This window comes from Chenopodium album, chromosome 25 (genome assembly GCF_948465745.1).
Source record: "Chenopodium album chromosome 25, dcCheAlbu1.1, whole genome shotgun sequence".
Lineage (NCBI taxonomy): Eukaryota > Viridiplantae > Streptophyta > Magnoliopsida > Caryophyllales > Amaranthaceae > Chenopodium > Chenopodium album.
Genome location: NC_137858.1, coordinates 9,514,737 through 9,534,884, shown reverse-complemented (window position 1 = coordinate 9,534,884; position 20,148 = coordinate 9,514,737). Strand labels below are relative to the sequence as shown.

Sequence of the window (20,148 nt, the reverse complement as noted above, 5' to 3'; positions counted from 1 at the left end):
GTTGTAACCCTGTAACCAATCACGATTCGTAAAAGTGTAATCCGATCCATTTGACACCGCTCTTTTAGGACATGTTAAATTTGTTACCGTTGCGAGTTTTTAGTTTTTAACTTTTGATAAATAAAAATATATTGTATATGTGTTTCAAAACCAAAGAAAGGAGTTTTTCAATTTCTAATTAGATTTTGTTTCTATAATCATTATGAATGCAAAACTAGTTATGTCCGAACAAGCCATTACTTAAATATCAAATATTTGATCACATGACTCCCTCGCATCTCTAATTGGTCTAACCTAGAAAAGGTACACAAACAAGGATACTTATAGATAGACAATGAAATGAACTCTAAGTAGAACTATAATATCTTAGAAACATCATGATCATTACTAAAACTAGCCGATATAAATGCAAATATAAAAACACTAACCCAAAGTTTTAATTAAAATGGTATGTAGATGTTAGACGTGGTGTGACAAGTCAAATCTAGTAACACCACGCCAATTACTGTGTACACTACTGTGTTAGCTAGTTACAGTTCCTATTTTAATGGAATAGTCTTAGTCTAGTCTCATCATCATGGACCTTCATAACATGCAGATTTGCAGAATTCCCAACTATCTATAGGTTGCATTTTCATTTCATCTGCATGCAGTCCATCCATTATGGGCATGTTTATAAATAATTATAAACTATAGTTTTCATATATCCAAAAAGTAGTGCATGCACCATGATATAAAATTTAAGGCATACATAAGTAACACACTAACACATGATTATGTTATATTAAGGGCATGTGTAATATAGTTTTGTTATCGTAAGTGTGAATTTGTATTGCCCTTGTGGCTTATTAGCTCGTTCAGGCAAAGGAAGACGAGAAATGGAGCAAAAGACAAAAGAGCGAGGAGAGAGAAAAGGGAAAGATTCCATCGTAGGGAAAAGAGGGGGAAAGGAGAAAATATGTGGGCAGAAACAAGACACATAAAATGTTGGGGAAAGTCTACGCCATTGTAATAGCTGTCTGGAAAAATGATCTCAAACACAAAAAAAAAAATAAGGGGTTATAAGATAGTAAGTGTTGCAACCCCTCAATTCGTCTCATTCAATGTTGCTTTATTCCCTTCTGGTGGGAACATGTGGGCTCTTTTTATTTTCAGGGGAAAGAATAGAGAGTACAATATTTTGTGTATGAGAATTGTGAACCTCCCAAAATAATAAAAACAAATTGCTTAATTTGGAGTTATAATAAACATTATGAATATTAAATGTGTTATAAAATTATTTTTCTTAGCTTTTAATTTGGTGGGACATTTCTACACCTAAATTATATGCCCATCTTATTCTTTAGCCCTACATCTTGTACTATCTATATAATATATCACCTCTTATATAACTTGTAGGTCTCGTACCTTGCTCTATCATTATTGTCTCTTTCAATATTCTTATGCACTTGTTTAATTAATAAACTTGTTTTAATTTAACGTTGCATTGTGTTTCTGTTATGCATGTACATTGGCTTATTTGATTACTTAATTAAATTGAATTCCAGACACATTTATGAGAAGCTAGATGCATTATCTAAATTGAAACAGTTTTATTATGGAGTAGTACATATGAGATAATAAATGGAGAAAATCATAATTGAGTTTGTTGCTTTTAAATTTTTTAACATAATGTTAGGGTACAATGTATTCCATTCAAACGAATATAATTTATCTATTTTTTAACTTATTTATTAAAACTTATACAATTCAATACATTTATATATTTAAATTAATAAAGTTAAATTGAATATGTCTATATTGTTAATTGCAATATATACATCTTCATCCAAGAATCACTGCTTTAATTACATGCAACTTCGTATTGCTACCACATAGACATTCTAATAAACATATTAATTCAACAACTTAAATTGTACTTCTAATTACATGCATGATCACTAGTAGTTAATGAAGAGTCAATTTAAGGTCTTTATCTATATGATTTACACGTACACAAACACATGTATAGAGCTTTATTTGGCACAATGTTGCATGCGGAGTATATAGCATAGTGATAACGATTATATTTGACATTGTTTAACCAATAATTAACCTCAAATGTGATTGATATTTAATTCTAAGGGATTAATAATCTCTTAGATTATCTCAATGCGGAATTGCTTAGCTTTACTAATTTTGCCTTGACATACGCTCCAAAATCATGTAAAATCTGATTATTGGTCAAGTAATAAGTGCACTACTGATGCTATCAAAGAAAAATCTTAACTGGGTAATGTAGTACAATGCCATGTTTCACAGTCAAAATGATTTTCTGTAACGCTATAATAAGCCACTCCATAATGTCCAACTTTGTGAAAGAAATAGAGGTTGGTCTTCCACTATATATTTTAGATCACTAATTCACTATATATGGTACAAAACTACAAATAGATGACCTAGATGTCTAGTAAACATCAATAAATATATGCCATAAGTCCATTACCTAGTACGAATCTTTTTAGATTATTTGAAGATTCAAGCTTGAATATAACGCAAAAAGACTAATGAAAATACTATCCCCCTTGCATCCTTTTAAAAATTTCCATCCCTAAGTTAAACACAACTATTTAACTAGTTTTATTTGTTAATGCATAACTTTGATTACTAATATATTTATTATTTTATTTGGTAAGTTAGTAAAATTTTTGAAAATCTAAAATATATATCGACTTAAATCTAAAAAATTCTATATACATTTGTTTTTATAGTGAGAAAATCAACCTGATGCATGACTTGCCACTTGCATCTAACTTGTTTAAGTATGCAAGATAGTAAAAGTGTAGATGAATTTTGGAACAAGGCTAACTAAAAAGAAATTGAGTTACCTTTTAGGGTCAACCCAAATAAAAAACAAAGACTAGAGAAATTCTTTAAGATTGATTCAAAAAAAATATTAGTCAAAATGAATATATGAATAGTGAAAAAAAAAGTCTAACGTGACAATTTTTCTAAGACAAAGAGAGTATATATTTAGGACGTACTATTCAGTAATTGTTTCAGGGAGTTATATGAGAAATTGGGAATATAAAATCCTTAACTCTCTAAGTCTTAACAAACTTGCTTAAGCTAATTACCTATTTGTCCTTAATTAGGATCACTATATCTACTTCAATTCTTTTTGCCCGGTGAACATAGATAATACATGCATTGTTATTAGACTTTTTGAATTTATGTGTTATTACTTGTCGTTTTTGCTTATTCTTTCTTGTCATATCCGTTCGTTAAAGCCAATGTGTCACATATATTCACGATTATTGCTAATCAAATTAATCATGCGTGATGAACTAATCTAAATAACTTCTGTTATTTTTGGGTCAAATGAACCTTATTAAGTAAATTCATGTACAATTTAACTTTAGGTTGGATAATCAATCATCACAAGTCACCTGAAGTCTAACTATAAGAGAAGCTAACTTAGGATATTTAACAATTATGATTATGTAGTAGATCCTTTACAAATTACCATGAGCTAGTCAACTTGGCAACAAACCCTAGCTAGTCAACCTTCATAAACCTACATGGCTACATCATGAAAAACAAATCCACTACGTAAGTTATAAGTTAATTATATAAGAATATTTTAAGGTTGGCAAATATAATAATACTAATAAAAACATAATAATAAAAAAAAAACCAAAAATCCAAAAGTAAGTTCAATCCCATCTCAACCACCGTATAATACATAACCTGAAAATTGCACATGGTGTTAGGTTGTAGGTTAACTAGACTAATTTTAGATAAGGTGATGAAATTATTGCAACTCACTCGTAAAAAAAAATTGTGGTCCAAATTCTTGGGTAACCACTTTTTCTTAATTGTTTCAAGACATAGCTAAGTGGTGGGTCTAAAATTTTTTCAACACTTATTAATGTACATGTTTTCGTATCTTTTGCTAGCTCTTTTGCAACTGGTTTCCTCTTTACGAATTTAAATAATTATTATTTATGTAGATGTATGTCAAGTTAAAGTATTAAAAAATGGTACTTGTATTTATTTATTCAAGCAATATTACGCAATATCAAATTTTATTCATGCTATTTGTCAAATGTCATTTGTAACTCTCTACATACAATAGAAAATTAATTACTACGTAATTACTCATCATTGTCTATATAAACCAATTCAATCTCGTTATTATAATACAAGTTTTCTTTCTTTTTCAAGCAACTTTTCAATGTTTATCCCCTTATTTTTATCAAGTTAAAAGCCCCAACATTTGGGTTTTGCATGTTTTCTGTTTATTATTGTATTTTAGCCCCCTCGATTTGTAATTTTAAGTGACACATTAGCAAATTTCTAGTGCTAGTATCTACAATTTTCTATTAGTAAAAATATTTAAGAAGTTGATATTATTAAACTATACATTGTGAATTTGTGAGCAATCTAACAAAAAGATATTGTACAAAAACAACAAAATTCATACTTGTATATAAGTAAAAACATAAATATACAGTCATGTAAAATAATGCAAAAAGTTTCAATATATCACATAAAATGAACAATGCGAGTATCACATTTTTTTTTTAGTGTGTGTGTGTTATAGGAAAATTTGAAACTTAGAAAGTGATTGAATTGATAAGTTGGAATACTGTTAAAAACATATGTACTGTAGTAGATTGTCTTGAGTTTCTTGTATTGGGGCATAGTGGCTTTGTTTTTTTGTTTGGAAAGACAACTTTCTACCAAAGGTCATTAAAGAGGCATAACAAGCCTTGTGCTTTGGCTTGATCATCTGATTTTGTAGGTGTACGTTTTCTCTACAATCGGTCCAAGTGCAACAAGCTTGAGTACTAGTACTACACTACTACTCATGCTCGACTCTGGTTGGCCGAGGTTACTATACATAAAGTGAATATTAACTCCTTACAAGTTGCAAGTTTACAAAGGAGTGTATTTTCACCATAAATGATTATACATAACAAATAATAGCCATACATATAGACATATAGTTCATTCTAAGGCTGCATTTTGAGATGAGACATCTTTTTATCAGTTGTAAATTAAAGTGAGACGGAAGAAGTAATTTTTTCTTAAGGGCATCACAAATTATGAATAGCCACGTAGAAAAGAGGAGATTTGAATCTCTGATGTACTATCTTATACGAGTATTTTTTTTTTAGTGTTATACGAGTAGTTTGTTTTTTTTTTCACAATTAAATCACATAATACTTTCGCTTTTTTCTTATAAAAATATATACTAAAGTCTAAATATATCAAAACCAAAGTTTTTGTATGCTGTTAGATTAGTCACAATTTATACTTTCATTATGAACACGAGGTATGTCTTAACATACGTGTTTGATCAACTGTAAGTCTATAAACTTATAAAAATGGAGCATCGTACATAGACACACGGAGTCTTTGTCACTAGGCCAAGGGCGGAGAAAGTTAAAGCTGATAGAAGTAATAGATTTGGGCATTTAATGGCGATGGAGGGGCCAATGGTTGCACAGAGAGGACGTGGCTAAGAAGCAGGGATTGTGACTGCACACATTGTCTAATATCATCCGTATTATATTATTGGACCTACCACTGCTGTACTACTACAGTTATTGCGAGTATTTAGATGACCCATATCAAATTTTCAAGTACTGGCTTATGGTTCACCAATCACCAATAAAAAGGCCTGCTTATTTTGAGCTTTTTATTGGTGCCTTATTATTGGGCCTCATTATACATTAATAACTAGTGTATAATTTTTCGTGTTTAATACAGGGCCTTACATTGGGCCACTATTGGAAGCAAAATGGAATTTCCCCAAAAACAAATTGCAATTAGACAAACAGCAAGTTTTGCTTGACATCTTCATGCTAGATTGCTAGGCTCATTTCGTTACTAAGCTCATTTTAAGAAAATAATGTTGATATCAATTAGCTTGTTTGGCTAAAGTTTTGCGATTATATCCTAATTGAGTAGTTTCGTAATCGAATTCATCTTAGTGGTGGAGTATTTCTATTGAGCGGTCATATAGGCCCGGGTCGGACTTGGGGGGTTTGAGCAAGAATTTAGTTTAGAAGCAATTGACAATAGATGAAATTATTAGCTAGACTAATGTTATAGTCAATTTTCATCTCTTCTCGTGTTAGGTTAGTATGTTACCCGTTTAACAAGGGGGTTGTATTCCCACCAATCCAAATAAGTAGCATCATCAAAGGAGTCATCTTTATTTACTTGATTATGGTCTTTCTTTGATTTATTTACAATGATGTTTTGGATAGAAAACAATCACCTATTCACCTTGTTGATATTTGATATGTATCAAATACAAAAAAAGCTTCTTAAGGCCCTGTTTGATTCACCTTAATTTTGCTGAACTGAAATTATTTTTACTGAACTGAACTTATTTTTACTGAACTGAACTTAATTTTACTGAACTGAAATTATTTTTACTGAAATTAAATTATTTTTACTGAACTGAAATTGTTTTTACTGATTTTCTATTATAATTCTTCTTTAAGAAAACTGAATTTTACTGAACTGAACTTATTTTTACTGAACTGAAATTATTTTTACTGAACTGAAATTAATTTTGTTGAACTGAACTTATTTTTACTGAATTGAAATTATTTTTACTTAATATTATTTTTTTAAGGTGAAAAGAACAGGGCCTAAGTTTGGAGCTAGATTTTAAAAGGTAATCATACTTATATTATGACTTATGAGGGAATACTAAATTAGATAATGTAAATGATTCATAATCTCCATTAAATTTAGGCTAGCTAATAACAACGCTAAAAAATAAGCCTTTTGGACACCCAAACATTGAACATACAAGTTAGAGTATTTGTCATTACAATATGTTAAGATTTTGATGGCTAATTTACCAACTTAGCTAACAATAACCCAATACACAAACTTAAACTTATATTTGTCCATGAGATTCATTTGAATACTTTGTATCCCTAAGTCCCTAACAAGTTTATGTAATATGTTGTGTACTGCTCTATACAGTATTAGTCACTTTGTGTGTTTTTTGTTTTTGTTTTTGTGTTTATTTTTTTAGTTATTGTGGACAAGTTGCATGTGTGTATATTCTACCTTGAAATATCTTCTTTTATAAATTGGAACATCTTCCACACTTTACAGTTTCACGAAGAATAAACTTGTAATATTATGGAAACACTTTAAAGGTTTCTTTTAGACTCGACTTACCTTAAATTATCTTACTCTATTAATTCTATTAAGAGATAGAAGATAACTATCTCTTGAGATAAGAGGTTTTTTTTTTGTTTTTACAAAATATCTAGATATCAAATTAAAAACAAATATATAAATTTGGTTTTAATAAACTCACTATTAAGTAGTAGATGACCTAATGAAGCGGCATTTTTTTTTATCAAGATTGATGATTTAAAAATATAATCAAACAAAAATGATAAGAATTCCAACCTCTTTTCTTTGTTAACTTGTCCTTCATCTTTCGTATGCAAACTACAAATTTGTTGAACTACTACAATAGAGAAGACAAGCTTAGTAACAAAATAAAACGTACATAAACAAAATCTGTAGAAAACATCCAAAATAAACATTAATGACTGATTTCTTATGCATTGGTTTTATGCATTAATGTACTTTGGATTATATTCAACAATAACAGCTATTTGTTTCTAATTAACAAGTTACTACAAACTTACTGATCAAGACTGTGGTCCAATAATTCCTTCATCCATCCATCACAAAAACTCTTGCTTCATTGAGACCTTGACTAGTGAGAGTTGCATCTAGATCCGAGCAGATTTTTATGAATTAGCCATTATATTTTGTATCCAGGCCACAATTATACTTATACGAGTAGTTGTTTGGTTGATATAGTATTACACTATTACACAACACATACGTAGAAGATAATATTAAAGCATTAAGAGGAGTTCATTCTTAAAGGAGTTGAAGTTTAATTTCTACAAAATGGAAGCTTGTTTTTAATCATCACACATTACAGCAAATATATATTAGTAGTATTCTTAGACTTTTTAGGAAATTAAATCATCTAAAATTTTCATGAATAGCAGTTAATTTAGTTACAGTAGTAGAGCCAGTGTTCATGCCAATTGATTATTAGTCTCTTTGTTTTTCGTTCTTCCTATCATTTTTGAATCAGTTGTCAATGCAACAAGAAACAAGAGTTAGCTAACTTATTGTCTAAGTAACAAAAATGTTTCATAACCAAAGCAAACTCAGTGAATTTAATACAGTATATCATAGCACAATGCTATATATTTAGTACGAGTAGTCAAGTATGACTTATATCACCACTTATTAGTTATTAGCTAGGTAAGTTTTTTTTATTATATTTGAAATAACTTGTTGGGCCGGGTGAACCTAGTTATACAATTATACTTGTACTTAATTATTGAGAACTATACTCAATTCAATATCTGAAATAAATTTTTATAAGCACTCGAAATAAAACATGTTCTTTAAAGAACATTTTTGTATAATCGCCATTTGTTTTTTTGTATAATCATCATATTGATGTTAATTACTTCAAATATAGATGGAGATCCCAGTCACATTTCGAGTTTAATTTCATCCTATCTACTAATGTACTAGTTAACATCTTGATAACATTTTCATGGCATCTATTCCATCCTGACTTGTGAGGATTGCAAAATTGGGATGATTATGACTTTAAGAGGGAAAAGTGTTTAAAAACAAAAAAGTAAAGCATGTACAGTAATAAAGAGAGTATAATGATACAATTCATAAATAAAAGTGTAGTTGAACTGCTAAAGCAGACACTAATGTAACAATAATTGAGACAAACATGTTGGTCCAATCCAACTCACATATCTACTTCTCTACTAGAATCTTTGACTACTAGTAAAGCAGTTATACTTACAATAAAAACAGATTTCAATAATCACACATAAAAATCATATCTTATCATTTTCAACAAATATTAGTACAATAATCATCACACAAATCAAAGTTACCAACATACTTTCTCCTACTTAATCAAATTAAGTTAAATCATACAGTATTAGCTTTCTAATTTGGGAGTTTTAGTTAATCTACTACTATTACATTTTACTAATAATGGAAACACTTCCACTTCCTTCCCCTGTGTATTCTTAACCCTACTATTATTACCACTATATAACATACTCATTGACCTTGATTTACTTAATCTCACAGAAGATATTTTTACTGTTACTTTAGCTGCTCTCCCTTTTACCACAACCATATTATTATTATTATTATTACCACTGTTAATCTCATCAATAGTTACTGCTTCTGGTCCCACCTTTGCAATTTCCCTAAACGCACCAATGGATTTTGACCTTGATCTTGATCTCACCGTTGAATGCCAGCCACGTGTAGTGATCTCCTGATCAGTCAAATTGTCAGCATTGGATTCTTTTTTCCTTATTCTAGTGGGACCTAATTTCATTCTATTCTCCTCCCAATCACTACCGTCGAATTCATCCGACGGTTCTAATCTCTCCACGCGCCTCACGCGCCGTCGCAAACTCCTTATAACAGGAAACCTTTCCACTTTAACCCTCCTATAAACCTTCTTCAAACAATCAACAATCACCGTGACAGGTGGCCGTTTCTCAGCCGTTGATCTCACACACCTCGCAGCCAACAACCCCAACTCCCTGACAACCGTCTGATCAACCCCACCCCTAATCCGACGATCCAAAATCCCTGAATACCCACCTGACTTAATCAACGGTAAAGCCCAATCCACAATGGACGGCGGAGAATACTCCACGTCAATCGCTTTTCTCCCGCTAATAATCTCAAGCAACAAAATCCCAAAACTAAAAACATCACTTTTTGTACTCAAATCACCCGGCGCAAGATAGCATGGATCCAAATACCCCAACGTCCCCGCCGGTGGCGTGGACATCACGCGCACATCTGCCACGTGTCCTTTAATCGCCAACCCAAAATCACTCAACCTCGCATTCTCTCTCTCATCGATTAAAACATTGGAAGACTTTATGTCTCGGTGAATTACAGGTGGGTTCGATTTACAATGAAGGGTTCGAACCGCTTTCGCTATTTGCAGCGCGAACCGAACCCGGGTCAAGAAAGTGATCGGTTTGTTATTTACGTGGAGGTAGTCGTAGAGCGAGCCGTTAGGCATGTATTGAACAATAGGTAATAGGTTGTTATCGGCATCAACGGTGTAGCCTAAGAGGTTGACAATGCGATTGGTGGTGATTGTAGAGAGAATGTTGATTTCGTTTTGAGAGGTTTCGGAGACGGAGGAGGTGGGTTTTTTGACGGCGGCGGTGAGGGAGCCGTTGTTGAGGACGGCACGGTAGACGGCGCCGTGGGAGCCTTTTCCGAGGAGGACACGTGGGGAGAAGCCATTGGTGGCGGAGTGGATAGCGGAGTATGAGAAGCGTGTTAGTTTAATTGGGTTGGTTGATGAGGTGGAAGAAGAGGAGGTGTTGTTGCAGGTGGAAATGGAGGAATCCGTGTTACAGAGGAAGCGCATTGTTAGAGTGTTAGAGATATGAGATATCGGAAAATATACGTGTGATGAAGAGAGGGAAAAATGGAGGGAGAGTGGGAAGAAAAGAGAAAGGCAAAAGCCATTGAAGGAAAGAAAGAGAATATGAATGAGAATGAGCTTTTTTTTTGTTAAAGTGGCATGATGCTTGGGATTTTTTCAGCTTTATTATAATTATTATTTATATTTAAATTTGGATTGTGATTTTTTAAAAATGGGTTTGAACTTTGAAATGGGGGAGGAGAAAAGAGGTGGGAAATGGAGAATGCATGGGAGAAGGTAGAAGAAGGAGAAGGAAATGGTGGAAATATGTAAAATGGAGGGTATTTGTTTAATTTAATTACGTATGAAAAGACGTGAGGCGGACGGTGATAATAAAGGTGACAAAGCTCTTTAATTGGGTGTGGGGTCATCTAACTCAGATTCTTGTTTTCCAAATTTTTGTGAATATGGCTTACTATTTTAAACTCCTAGGTTAAGCTCACTTCGAGACTACATCATGTCTATATATCTAATTAAGTAATTATCATACCGGTATCGATTGTGAAGTTAGGGTCTGTCGTGATTGACTGAACTGAACTGAAATAAACCGAACTTATTGGAGCTGAAAATGAGCTGAAAGAACATGCCCTTTATAGTGTAGCAGATTGGGTTGTATTATTAATACTACGTATAAATTGTACAGAGTAGTGTTGCAATCAAATTTTTATGTAAATTACTATATTTGGTATAGGAGGAGTACGTATGGATATTACTATTACTTCTGATTATAATGGAAAATTGTACGCTATTTTTTCTCGAACTATATTAGAAATTTGTCAGGTTTCGTATAACAGAAAAAAACATCTATTACAAGTTATAGCCATTATATAGAAAATGCCAAGTAATACATAGAGTATTAACTAATTATAATTTTTTTAAACAATTTACTATTTTTAAGTTAAATCCTATAACCCCTAACTTATAGGAAGTAGTGATAGGGTTGTACAAGTAAGAAATAACTTTGTTTGAATAATACTCTATACCTTTTTCGTCATTTAAAGATTGTTTAACTAATACGATGAATATTTTATTTTATTAAGAAATATATTGGGATATTGCATTCAGGTTTAATTATATGTAAAACAACGAAAAAAACGATTGAAAGGCTAATGAATAAAAAGAAATATATTGGGATATTGCATTCAGGTTTAATTATATGTAAAACAACAAAAAAAACGATTGAAAGGCTAATGAATAAATTAACCAAGATCAATAATAAAAATTGAAAAACTAGCTAGATTGGTTTTAATCATTCGTTCATAGTAAAACTGCTTGAATAATTAGAATTAAACTTAATCTGGAGTAATAGTAATGTGAATAACATTAAAAATTCCCTTCAAAAAAAAAATAAATAAATAAATTAATTAATTAAAATTGGTTTCTAATTAAAGACAATACTTTGAGTCTTTGAAGATGGAGTTGATCCGGTCACCTCTTTTGATAAGTCTCAACTAATTAATAACTTGTTCAAAATCTAGCTAATACCTGGACTCAAATAGCAGTATTGTATAATTTAATTTAACAAAAGGATTCCTAGAGCAAGTATATAGTAAGATTGAAGCAAAGTTGGAAAGGAGAAAAAACAAACCTACCGAATATACTTATCTTATTAGTTAAATTTATATGTTTTGTTGACCTATTTTTTTTTTTTTTTTTTTTTTTTTAAACATACACTCTAATGGAAGAATACGATTGAATCATTATCTATCTTGAAATTGAAATAGCTCACGCAATCTAATTAATTATCAAATGGAATTGATCTAGTCCAATAGCACAGGTCAATTAATTTGTAAAATCAAATCTAAATACGAAGTATTATATTAACCGTAATATTCTACAATTTATATTAAACAAGTGTCGAAAAATATAAGTCTAAGTCAATTTTCTTTTTTAGGTGAAGTTCACACATTGGATCAATAAATTAAGTTTGAGTCAGGATTAATTTCTGGCTTTTTTTGCCAAGAATAAGCATTCTTTTTTCGTTCAAAATATTTTACTAATAATTTTGAAGACAATAAGGAGAAGAAGTTGACCTTGTGAATTGTGTTAACCGAAAATGAGGCAAGTGAGAGGAAGCAAACTTGTTCTGATATGGCTGCTAATGCAAACAAACGAAACCTCGTAAACTTGTTCCTCAATGTTTAAGGATCTTTATGTATGTCCAAATTTCATGGTCACCTACCCAAATTTATCATTATTTTCAATTACAATGTTCACCTAATTCACAGGTGCTTAAAGCATATTATTTCTAAAAGTCAACTTATACAGTCGCACACTACAGTAAAAACAAAACTTTTTTTTTTTTCTTTTTTTTTTGAGAATAAAAACAACTTCTATTTCACCTCAAGTACAGTAGTCAATTTGTCAACAAAAGTACAGTAGTCAAATGTAAGTAGATTTGATTAATTGGACTTTTGAGTGAGTTCAATTATACCCCGTATAATTCTAGCTAGAAATACCATATTTAATGTAAGTTTAGTTTATTTTCAAGCTAGATTATACTACTAATTTTTTTTTTTGTTTGAAAGATAGATTTATACTACTATTTCACAATTCACTAATACTTTGTTTTTGTTTGGAGCTAGCCAATTTTCTATGGAGTAATACGTAGTAATAAAGATAATGATAATGATAGAGTATATATATGATTATGAGCTTCAACCATCAGGGTATGCGGAGGACACATGCTATATCCACATTTTAAGTCTAATGGGTTCTCATGTAAGGGGGCGGTGATACTTGATAGAGTATATAATCATTGACTTCAACCATCATGTTTAAGCTTTTGGCCATTTGACATATAATTATATTAACGACTTAGTCAAAGCCTATCATAAAGTCCGTAACCAAATTTCCCTAAAATTGAACATTTCACCTTCCTATCCGAAAGTTGAAGTTGATAACTATCATCAAAATTATCAGATAAGGAAGTGTCTTATGACTTCGTACCTATTTGATTTGGTAAAGCATAATGCAAGTACATAGAAAGTGACATTAGGTTGAATAAATTGCATTCCGTTTTAGATTACTGGTAAATGGAAAGGTTTCATTCATTCTCCCCTTTTAATTGAATTGAAAGATACATTCTAACTACTTTGAAAAAGAGAACACTAATTTGTTCTTCTAATAAGACCTTTAGCATGTCTAAAAAAATTGGGATTTAACAAAAATTTGGGCTATAAAATTAGTCATAAGTAATTAAGTATTGTGGCCTTGTGGGCAATCGTTTCGGGCCTACTACTTTGTATTCGGTGTTTGGAAGATTCAGATTTTTATATTTGCTAATAAAGTGTATAAGAGTTGATTAATTTTGGCCCAATTTTGGGATGGACATGGCCCACGAATTGGGCTTTTTCTGCGTAAATTTTGCTTTCATTATAGGCTCCGAAAAGGCGTCACTAGCCTAGCATGATTTTGACTCAATTTGTGGACAAATATTTAGTCCAAAAATAAGGACAAATTAGATTCCTGACTAGAAACGAGCCACCCAAATCTCATACTAGATTCGGATCTTAGAGCAATCGCAGCAGATGCATTTTTTTTTTTTTTTTTTTTTTTTGTTTTTTTTGGTGTTTAGAGAGGTATAAGGGCGGATGATGAGAATCGATCCCCGCAACAGATGCTTAAATGTACCTGCTTCACTGCTTGCATTATTTTGCTCTATTTGCACATATTTTTCAATGTGAAGCTACAATACGAAGAAGTAATATTTATGTGCAAAATGTGTTATTATTTACGAGCAAATTCAAGTTTATTAGTATAATAAATAAAATTTGTTTATCAAATGAAAAAATTGTAAATAAATCAACAACTTTTTTTATTAAATATGGATCCACTGTTATTGATAAATTTACCAAGATATTATGATGACTGAGCATTAATGTTGTTTTATTTACCATTTTGCCATTTGATAAACAAATTTGTTTATCAAATTGATAAACCTGGGCTTCCTCTTAATTTACAAATGCATACTACCAAAATAAAAGGTTTTAAGCCCAATTCATCTAGCATTCAATGGGCTACTCTAGTTAGTTAGAACTCATGAGTCCGTAGTTTTAAGCATTCAATTAGCCTTAAATCAACCATCATAATTCCCAAGTACACCATCATATTGCAAGTCATGACTAATCAGTGATCAAATCATCAAATATACACTTAGACATTAGTAGGTTAGTCAGTCTATCCAACCCTTAACATTTTACGAAGTATTACAGATGATATCATACTGTATCAAGTTAGGTCTTCTATGAAATTTTTTCAAGAACACGGAACACCCTTTATTATTGTTGAGAGGCCATTTCATGCTTCATAAACAGAAGGGTCGATAATAGACTTGTAAATAATTATTATGAAGTTGATTGTTATTCTATGATCTGATCCGAATCAAAGTTGATTAAATTTGAACAATTAATTTGCCACCTTACTTAACCTATGATCATATCAAACTATCTTCTCTGGAGTAACTACATCACACCGTTTAGCACCATATACGAATTAATTACTTCTGATTAGTAAGTAAAGTCTAATAAATATTTACTTCCTCCTTTTCTCATTGTATTTAGGTGACACGTTTTGACTTTGAAATTATTCATATAAGCTACTTTATTTTTTTTTGGGTGATTTTTACTTAAGAAAAGAAAATCACGTGATGTCTTATTAGATTCATTTCAATGTATGTTTATTAATTTTATTTTTTTATATTTTTAACGATTTTTGCCTGTTAAAATGTTTGAATTTTGTACGTCAACAATTGCGTCTTAAAACATGTCAAATATAGGTCTGTTTTGATTTATTGAACTAAGCTGAATTGAATCGAACTGAACTGAATTGTTTATGAGAGAAGAAATTAGAAACTGAACTGAATTGAGCTGAAATTAAGCTGAAGAGAACAGACCCATAGTGAAATGGAGGAAGTATATATAAATGTACAAAAACCTCTACTTTGGATTAAATTATGGGCTAATATTCTTCAATCCAAAGGTATGAAAAGATACATATGATGATATGAATTACTACTACCCTTTAAACCATGCAAAACAGCAACACCACACAGCTGTTTGATGTTGGTGCCCTCAACTCCAAATTAAGAGCCATGTCATAAGCACCCCCACATCCACACCCAAGTCAACTAAATTATCATACTCGTACTACATATACACTCACTCAACTAACTACCAGTTACTTTATTGGGAGTAGTTAATAACTTCATAATTTCACTTACAATAATAACAATAATAATGTATGTGAATGGTTTATGCGTGTGTTTACTAGATGATTAACTTATATTAACCTCAATCTTAAAGTTTTGTCAATGTCAATTTCCACAATTATATTGAGTGGTAAACCTCGCTTTGAATTACGTACTCCACTTTTACAACTTTTTGTAACGTGTATCTTGCAACTTGCATGGTCTACTTTCATATTGCACCTTCAAATAGTCGATTATAATAGTTTAATTTGCTTGTCACTTTATTGAACTCATAAGCAATTTTGTCCATGAATAATTGAATGCTTCAGCTACAACAAATAAACCCTGTATTTTTTTCCCCCCTGAAAAAGATCGAGTTAATTTGTCATCATAAAATCATAATGAATTGATGATGAGTCGCAGTTGGTAAATTTTTATATGATTTGGTATTTAATTTCTGATCATGGTACTAGTACGTAGTTATGGTACTAGTACGTTCTATTTAATTCTCTGGTTTAACTTTTTTTAATCAACTAACTAAATTAGTTAACATCTATATTAATATGATTATTAATTTTTAATAACTTTACATAATAAACTACACATGAAGTCATGGTACTAGTATTTAGTTATGGAGTACGTTCTATTTACATCGTAGGAAGTTGTTGCTAATTCTATTTATGGGCGTGGTATAAGTTGTTGCTAGTGCTAGTAGACACACTTCGCACACGCAATTCACTTCTGACGCCTTGGATGCCAAAGTTGTAGTACTATTTTGACTAATTTGTTAATCGCACAATCATTAGTAATGTCCAATATTATAAGAAAAATAAGGGTCCATTAGTTGTAACTAAATAAATAAAAGCAACCTAGAATTTCATCAGATCATATGTTATATCAAAAGTAACTTTATGATACATTAATAACGAAATTGCCGCCTCATCAATCATCATTCTAGCAAAGCAACTTATAATTTTTTAACTACTCTATGATTTATTTAATTAACCATGTATTAAATCTTGATTATTATAATTTCATCCAATCTGCTGATTGTAATCGCTATCATTATCATCTTCAAATCATAATCAAGCATGTTCTCTGCAGAAATAGCGGGAAAGGGTACTTCACACGTTCACAATCATGATTAATTACTATTCTAATTAACAACATGCCATTTTTAATTATCATTAGGTTACAAGCTACAATAACCAATGTGAAAGTAATACTTTCAATAGTTTCATATCATCTAATATAATTTTCGTATAATTTTATGTGGCTTTAAACAAGGTTAATGGCGCCTATTAAGCGACATGATTACTCTTTAGACCACTTTTACTAAAAGTATCAACAAATTAAGGATCCTTAATTATTATTCAATTGAGATCTAGGGTATTGTTATGGGAAACACCCTGTGTTTGATATTGCAAGCTAAGATACGTAAATGGAGATATGAACGATATATATAAATGAACGCAAAGCAAGTAGCTAGTTTGTAAGATTATTTTCTAGCACACTAATCTTATTCAAATAAAGTTAATATTTTGATGAAATATATAAAATGTATACTAAAACGAGATGTATAAAAAATGCACACTAGTCGTATGCATTATTGCTATTATCGCATGTACATAAAACGAGATGTATCAAAAAAAACAAAAATATTTCTCTACCATTCAAAAATAACTATTTGGAATATAACACTCGCAATATTATTAGTTACTACAAATTTTGAAGGATCAAAAGAGAGGAGTATGTATGATTTGAACCATGAAATATAGACCATACTTTACTCTATTCTTATGATTTCGAAGTTATGAGATGAGAGCTAATTCTTATATTTTGTTGGCTCCAAGTAATGCAAGTATTAAAGAACGGGAAAAATAAATAATATTGACAGAATAATAAAACTCCACAAGCAACATAATCGATATAAATTATGATGTTAAGCTAAAATAACTGAGGTCGATGGGAGCAAGCATGCATGATCGGAGCCATGTAGTATATGTAAAGAATAAGGATGATAATGGAGAAGTTTAATATTATAGTTTTCGTTTGAATTTTCTTATGTATGAAAGACATGGACAAAATAACAACTACTCTACAATAATATGCAATTAACAATGAGAATTTAGCTAAATTTTGTTTGCTCCGCATTAACTAAGCATATACATATTAACATATATAGTTTGCGCTCATTAGAGAGAAGCATAGGTTTAGATAATATGCATGCATTATGGCACGTTAATCCATATCCCATGCAACCAAACGAGTACAACAAATACCCCAACCCCTAGAATAAAAAAAAAATTAAATAAAATTTAAAAAATGGAGAAAAAGACAGCTGAAAATATAGAATCCATTGGTTTATATATATAGAAAAAACTCAAAATTCGGATTCCCATACATATACAATACGTTATCAAGGTGTTTCACTCATTTTTTGAACAAAAAAAAAAAAAAAAAAAACCTTGAAAATATCCCACAAAATATATTTGTGGGAGCTAGCTTAATTAGCTAGATGATATTGATATTGATATTAATAGTAATACTATAAAAACTATATATTATAATTAATATTATTATGATTTATAATACTATGATAATTGATAGAGATGTTATTAATGTCAACTAGAGACCTCTTCCAAAAGCTTATACCTTCTCACCTTATTTCTAAAAACATGTTTGATAACAGCTGGACCACCACCACCACCACCACCACCACCACCATTACCACCACTACTTCTACTACTACTACTTGAATTATTGGTATTATTCGATAATTCTTCTGATTTCGTCCTTCTTATTTTATCATTATCATTTTGCCCCGTGCCTCCTCTTCCGTTGACGATCCTTTTACGGCCCGAAGGCGATGCCGGCTTCTTGATTGGGCTTGTGGGTTGTAAGCTTTTCGCCCCGATACTGGTCCTCGGCCCACCAACATGGTTGTTGTTGTTGTGGAACTTCTTATTGGAAGTCTTGGCTAGGTGGTGATCTTGTGAAGAAGGAGAGTTTGAAGTAGTGGTGGTTGTGGGAGTGAGAGTGTCTTGTTGATGATCATTATTATTCTTTTGAATTAGGCACCAATTGCATACTCTATATGACTCCGCTTTTGGGTATAGATTGCTACAATACCTATTCCAAGAATTCCCAAATAAAAGGTTAGAATTAATGAACAAATTCATTAATTGGATTTTATCAATTAATGTTCTCTAACTTTTTGATTTGATAAGATCTAGCTCAAATCAATAAAATAATGAATTAAAAGTAAACTTATTAATATTGATTCACTATAAGATGTTGATTATATCGATCAAAATCCAAAACTAACCCAGTTAAAACAAACTATATTTCATAGTTTATCACTGTCTTTTGTGACTATCTCAGTTCTGAACTATTAACTTAAAAGTAATATATATTTTTTAGTTGATTAAGATCAATAAAAACTAGTTTTCACTAGCTATTATAAAGGTTAGTACTTCAAAATAGCTAGATAGATAGAGATTTTTTTTTTATTATTTTTTATTTGATAGAGAATATCTCTCCGTTTTATTTACGAAACTGCACGATTCTAACTATTCATAGATAGAATCGGCATGTTAATAAGTAAGGGTCGAATCCACAAAGAGATCAAATAGTCAAAAGGAGGACATGGGAAAACATACCTATGTTGAGATCTGAAATGACAAACTTTGCAACGAAAGAGCTCATAAGAAAGGCCATGGTCACCACACATGCAACATTCATAATTATGTGTTTTGGTTGTCATCATCTTCCTCGTATGATCATTTGATAGAGAACAAACACAAAATAATGAGATAATTTTTAGAGAGAGAAACAAAGAAAAATTTTAGAGAGAGAAAGTGAAGAGAATAAGTGGGTAGGCAGTCCTCCACACACGAAGCTTAGCTCCTCACACGGCATTTTATTGCCTTAAATTGATTCATTTTTTTAATTATTTAATTTTTTTTTGATAAAAGTAAAATAGACTTTATTTAAATACTAAAATTAGATCATTTTCCGTGTCCCGTGTATGAAAAGTTATAATATAGGACTATAATTATAAAAACTATAGTGTATATAATTTTAATATAATTATTTTCGGAGTGTCGGGACCCAAAAATAAAGAAAAAAACAAGGAAAATAAATAAATAACGTAGTGTATGGGGCAGGGAGTGATGGCAACATTCTTTTGTTAGTAAATTGCTTAGAAAAATGGTGGTTGTTTGAATTGACAATGATGTCAACATCATCAAAATTAAATAATTTTGAACAATCTAAAGTTTTCCACATGAGAAAGTTTGAGGGGACTTTGTTTTCATTTTAATTGATGATTTGTCTAATTGGATGAATGAAATTAAAGGGAAACGTAATGAGAAGAGAAATTGGCTAAACGTCTCAATAATTTCGG

The 20,148-nt window shown here is 30.9% G+C and overlaps 1 protein-coding gene and 1 pseudogene across 1 annotated transcript; both read right to left on the bottom strand.

The window, feature by feature from the left end:
• Nucleotides 1-8,723: 8,723 nt before the first annotated feature.
• Nucleotides 8,724-10,796, bottom strand: LOC145614622 (serine/threonine-protein kinase-like protein At3g51990 pseudogene; annotated as a pseudogene).
• Nucleotides 10,797-18,088: 7,292 nt separating this feature from the next.
• On the bottom strand, nucleotides 18,089-19,626 carry LOC145615005 (uncharacterized). Its single transcript, XM_081670088.1, has 2 exons — nucleotides 19,403-19,626; nucleotides 18,089-18,872 (listed from the first exon to the last, which is right to left on the bottom strand). Exons 1-2 carry the CDS (start codon nucleotides 19,507-19,509, stop codon nucleotides 18,365-18,367), a joined length of 615 nt encoding a protein of 204 aa, XP_081526214.1. The 5' UTR covers nucleotides 19,510-19,626; the 3' UTR covers nucleotides 18,089-18,364.
• Nucleotides 19,627-20,148: the final 522 nt, after the last annotated feature.

What these genes read in the sequence shown, in the direction of transcription:
- LOC145615005 (XM_081670088.1), bottom strand. Translation starts at nt 19,509, where the DNA reads ATGATGACAACCAAAACACATAATTATGAATGTTGCATGTGTGGTGAC. An exon ending in CATTTCAGATCTCAACATAG is followed by an intron (nt 18,873 to 19,402) that starts GTATGTTTTCCC and finishes TTCTTGGAATAG; the next exon opens with GTATTGTAGCAATCTATACC.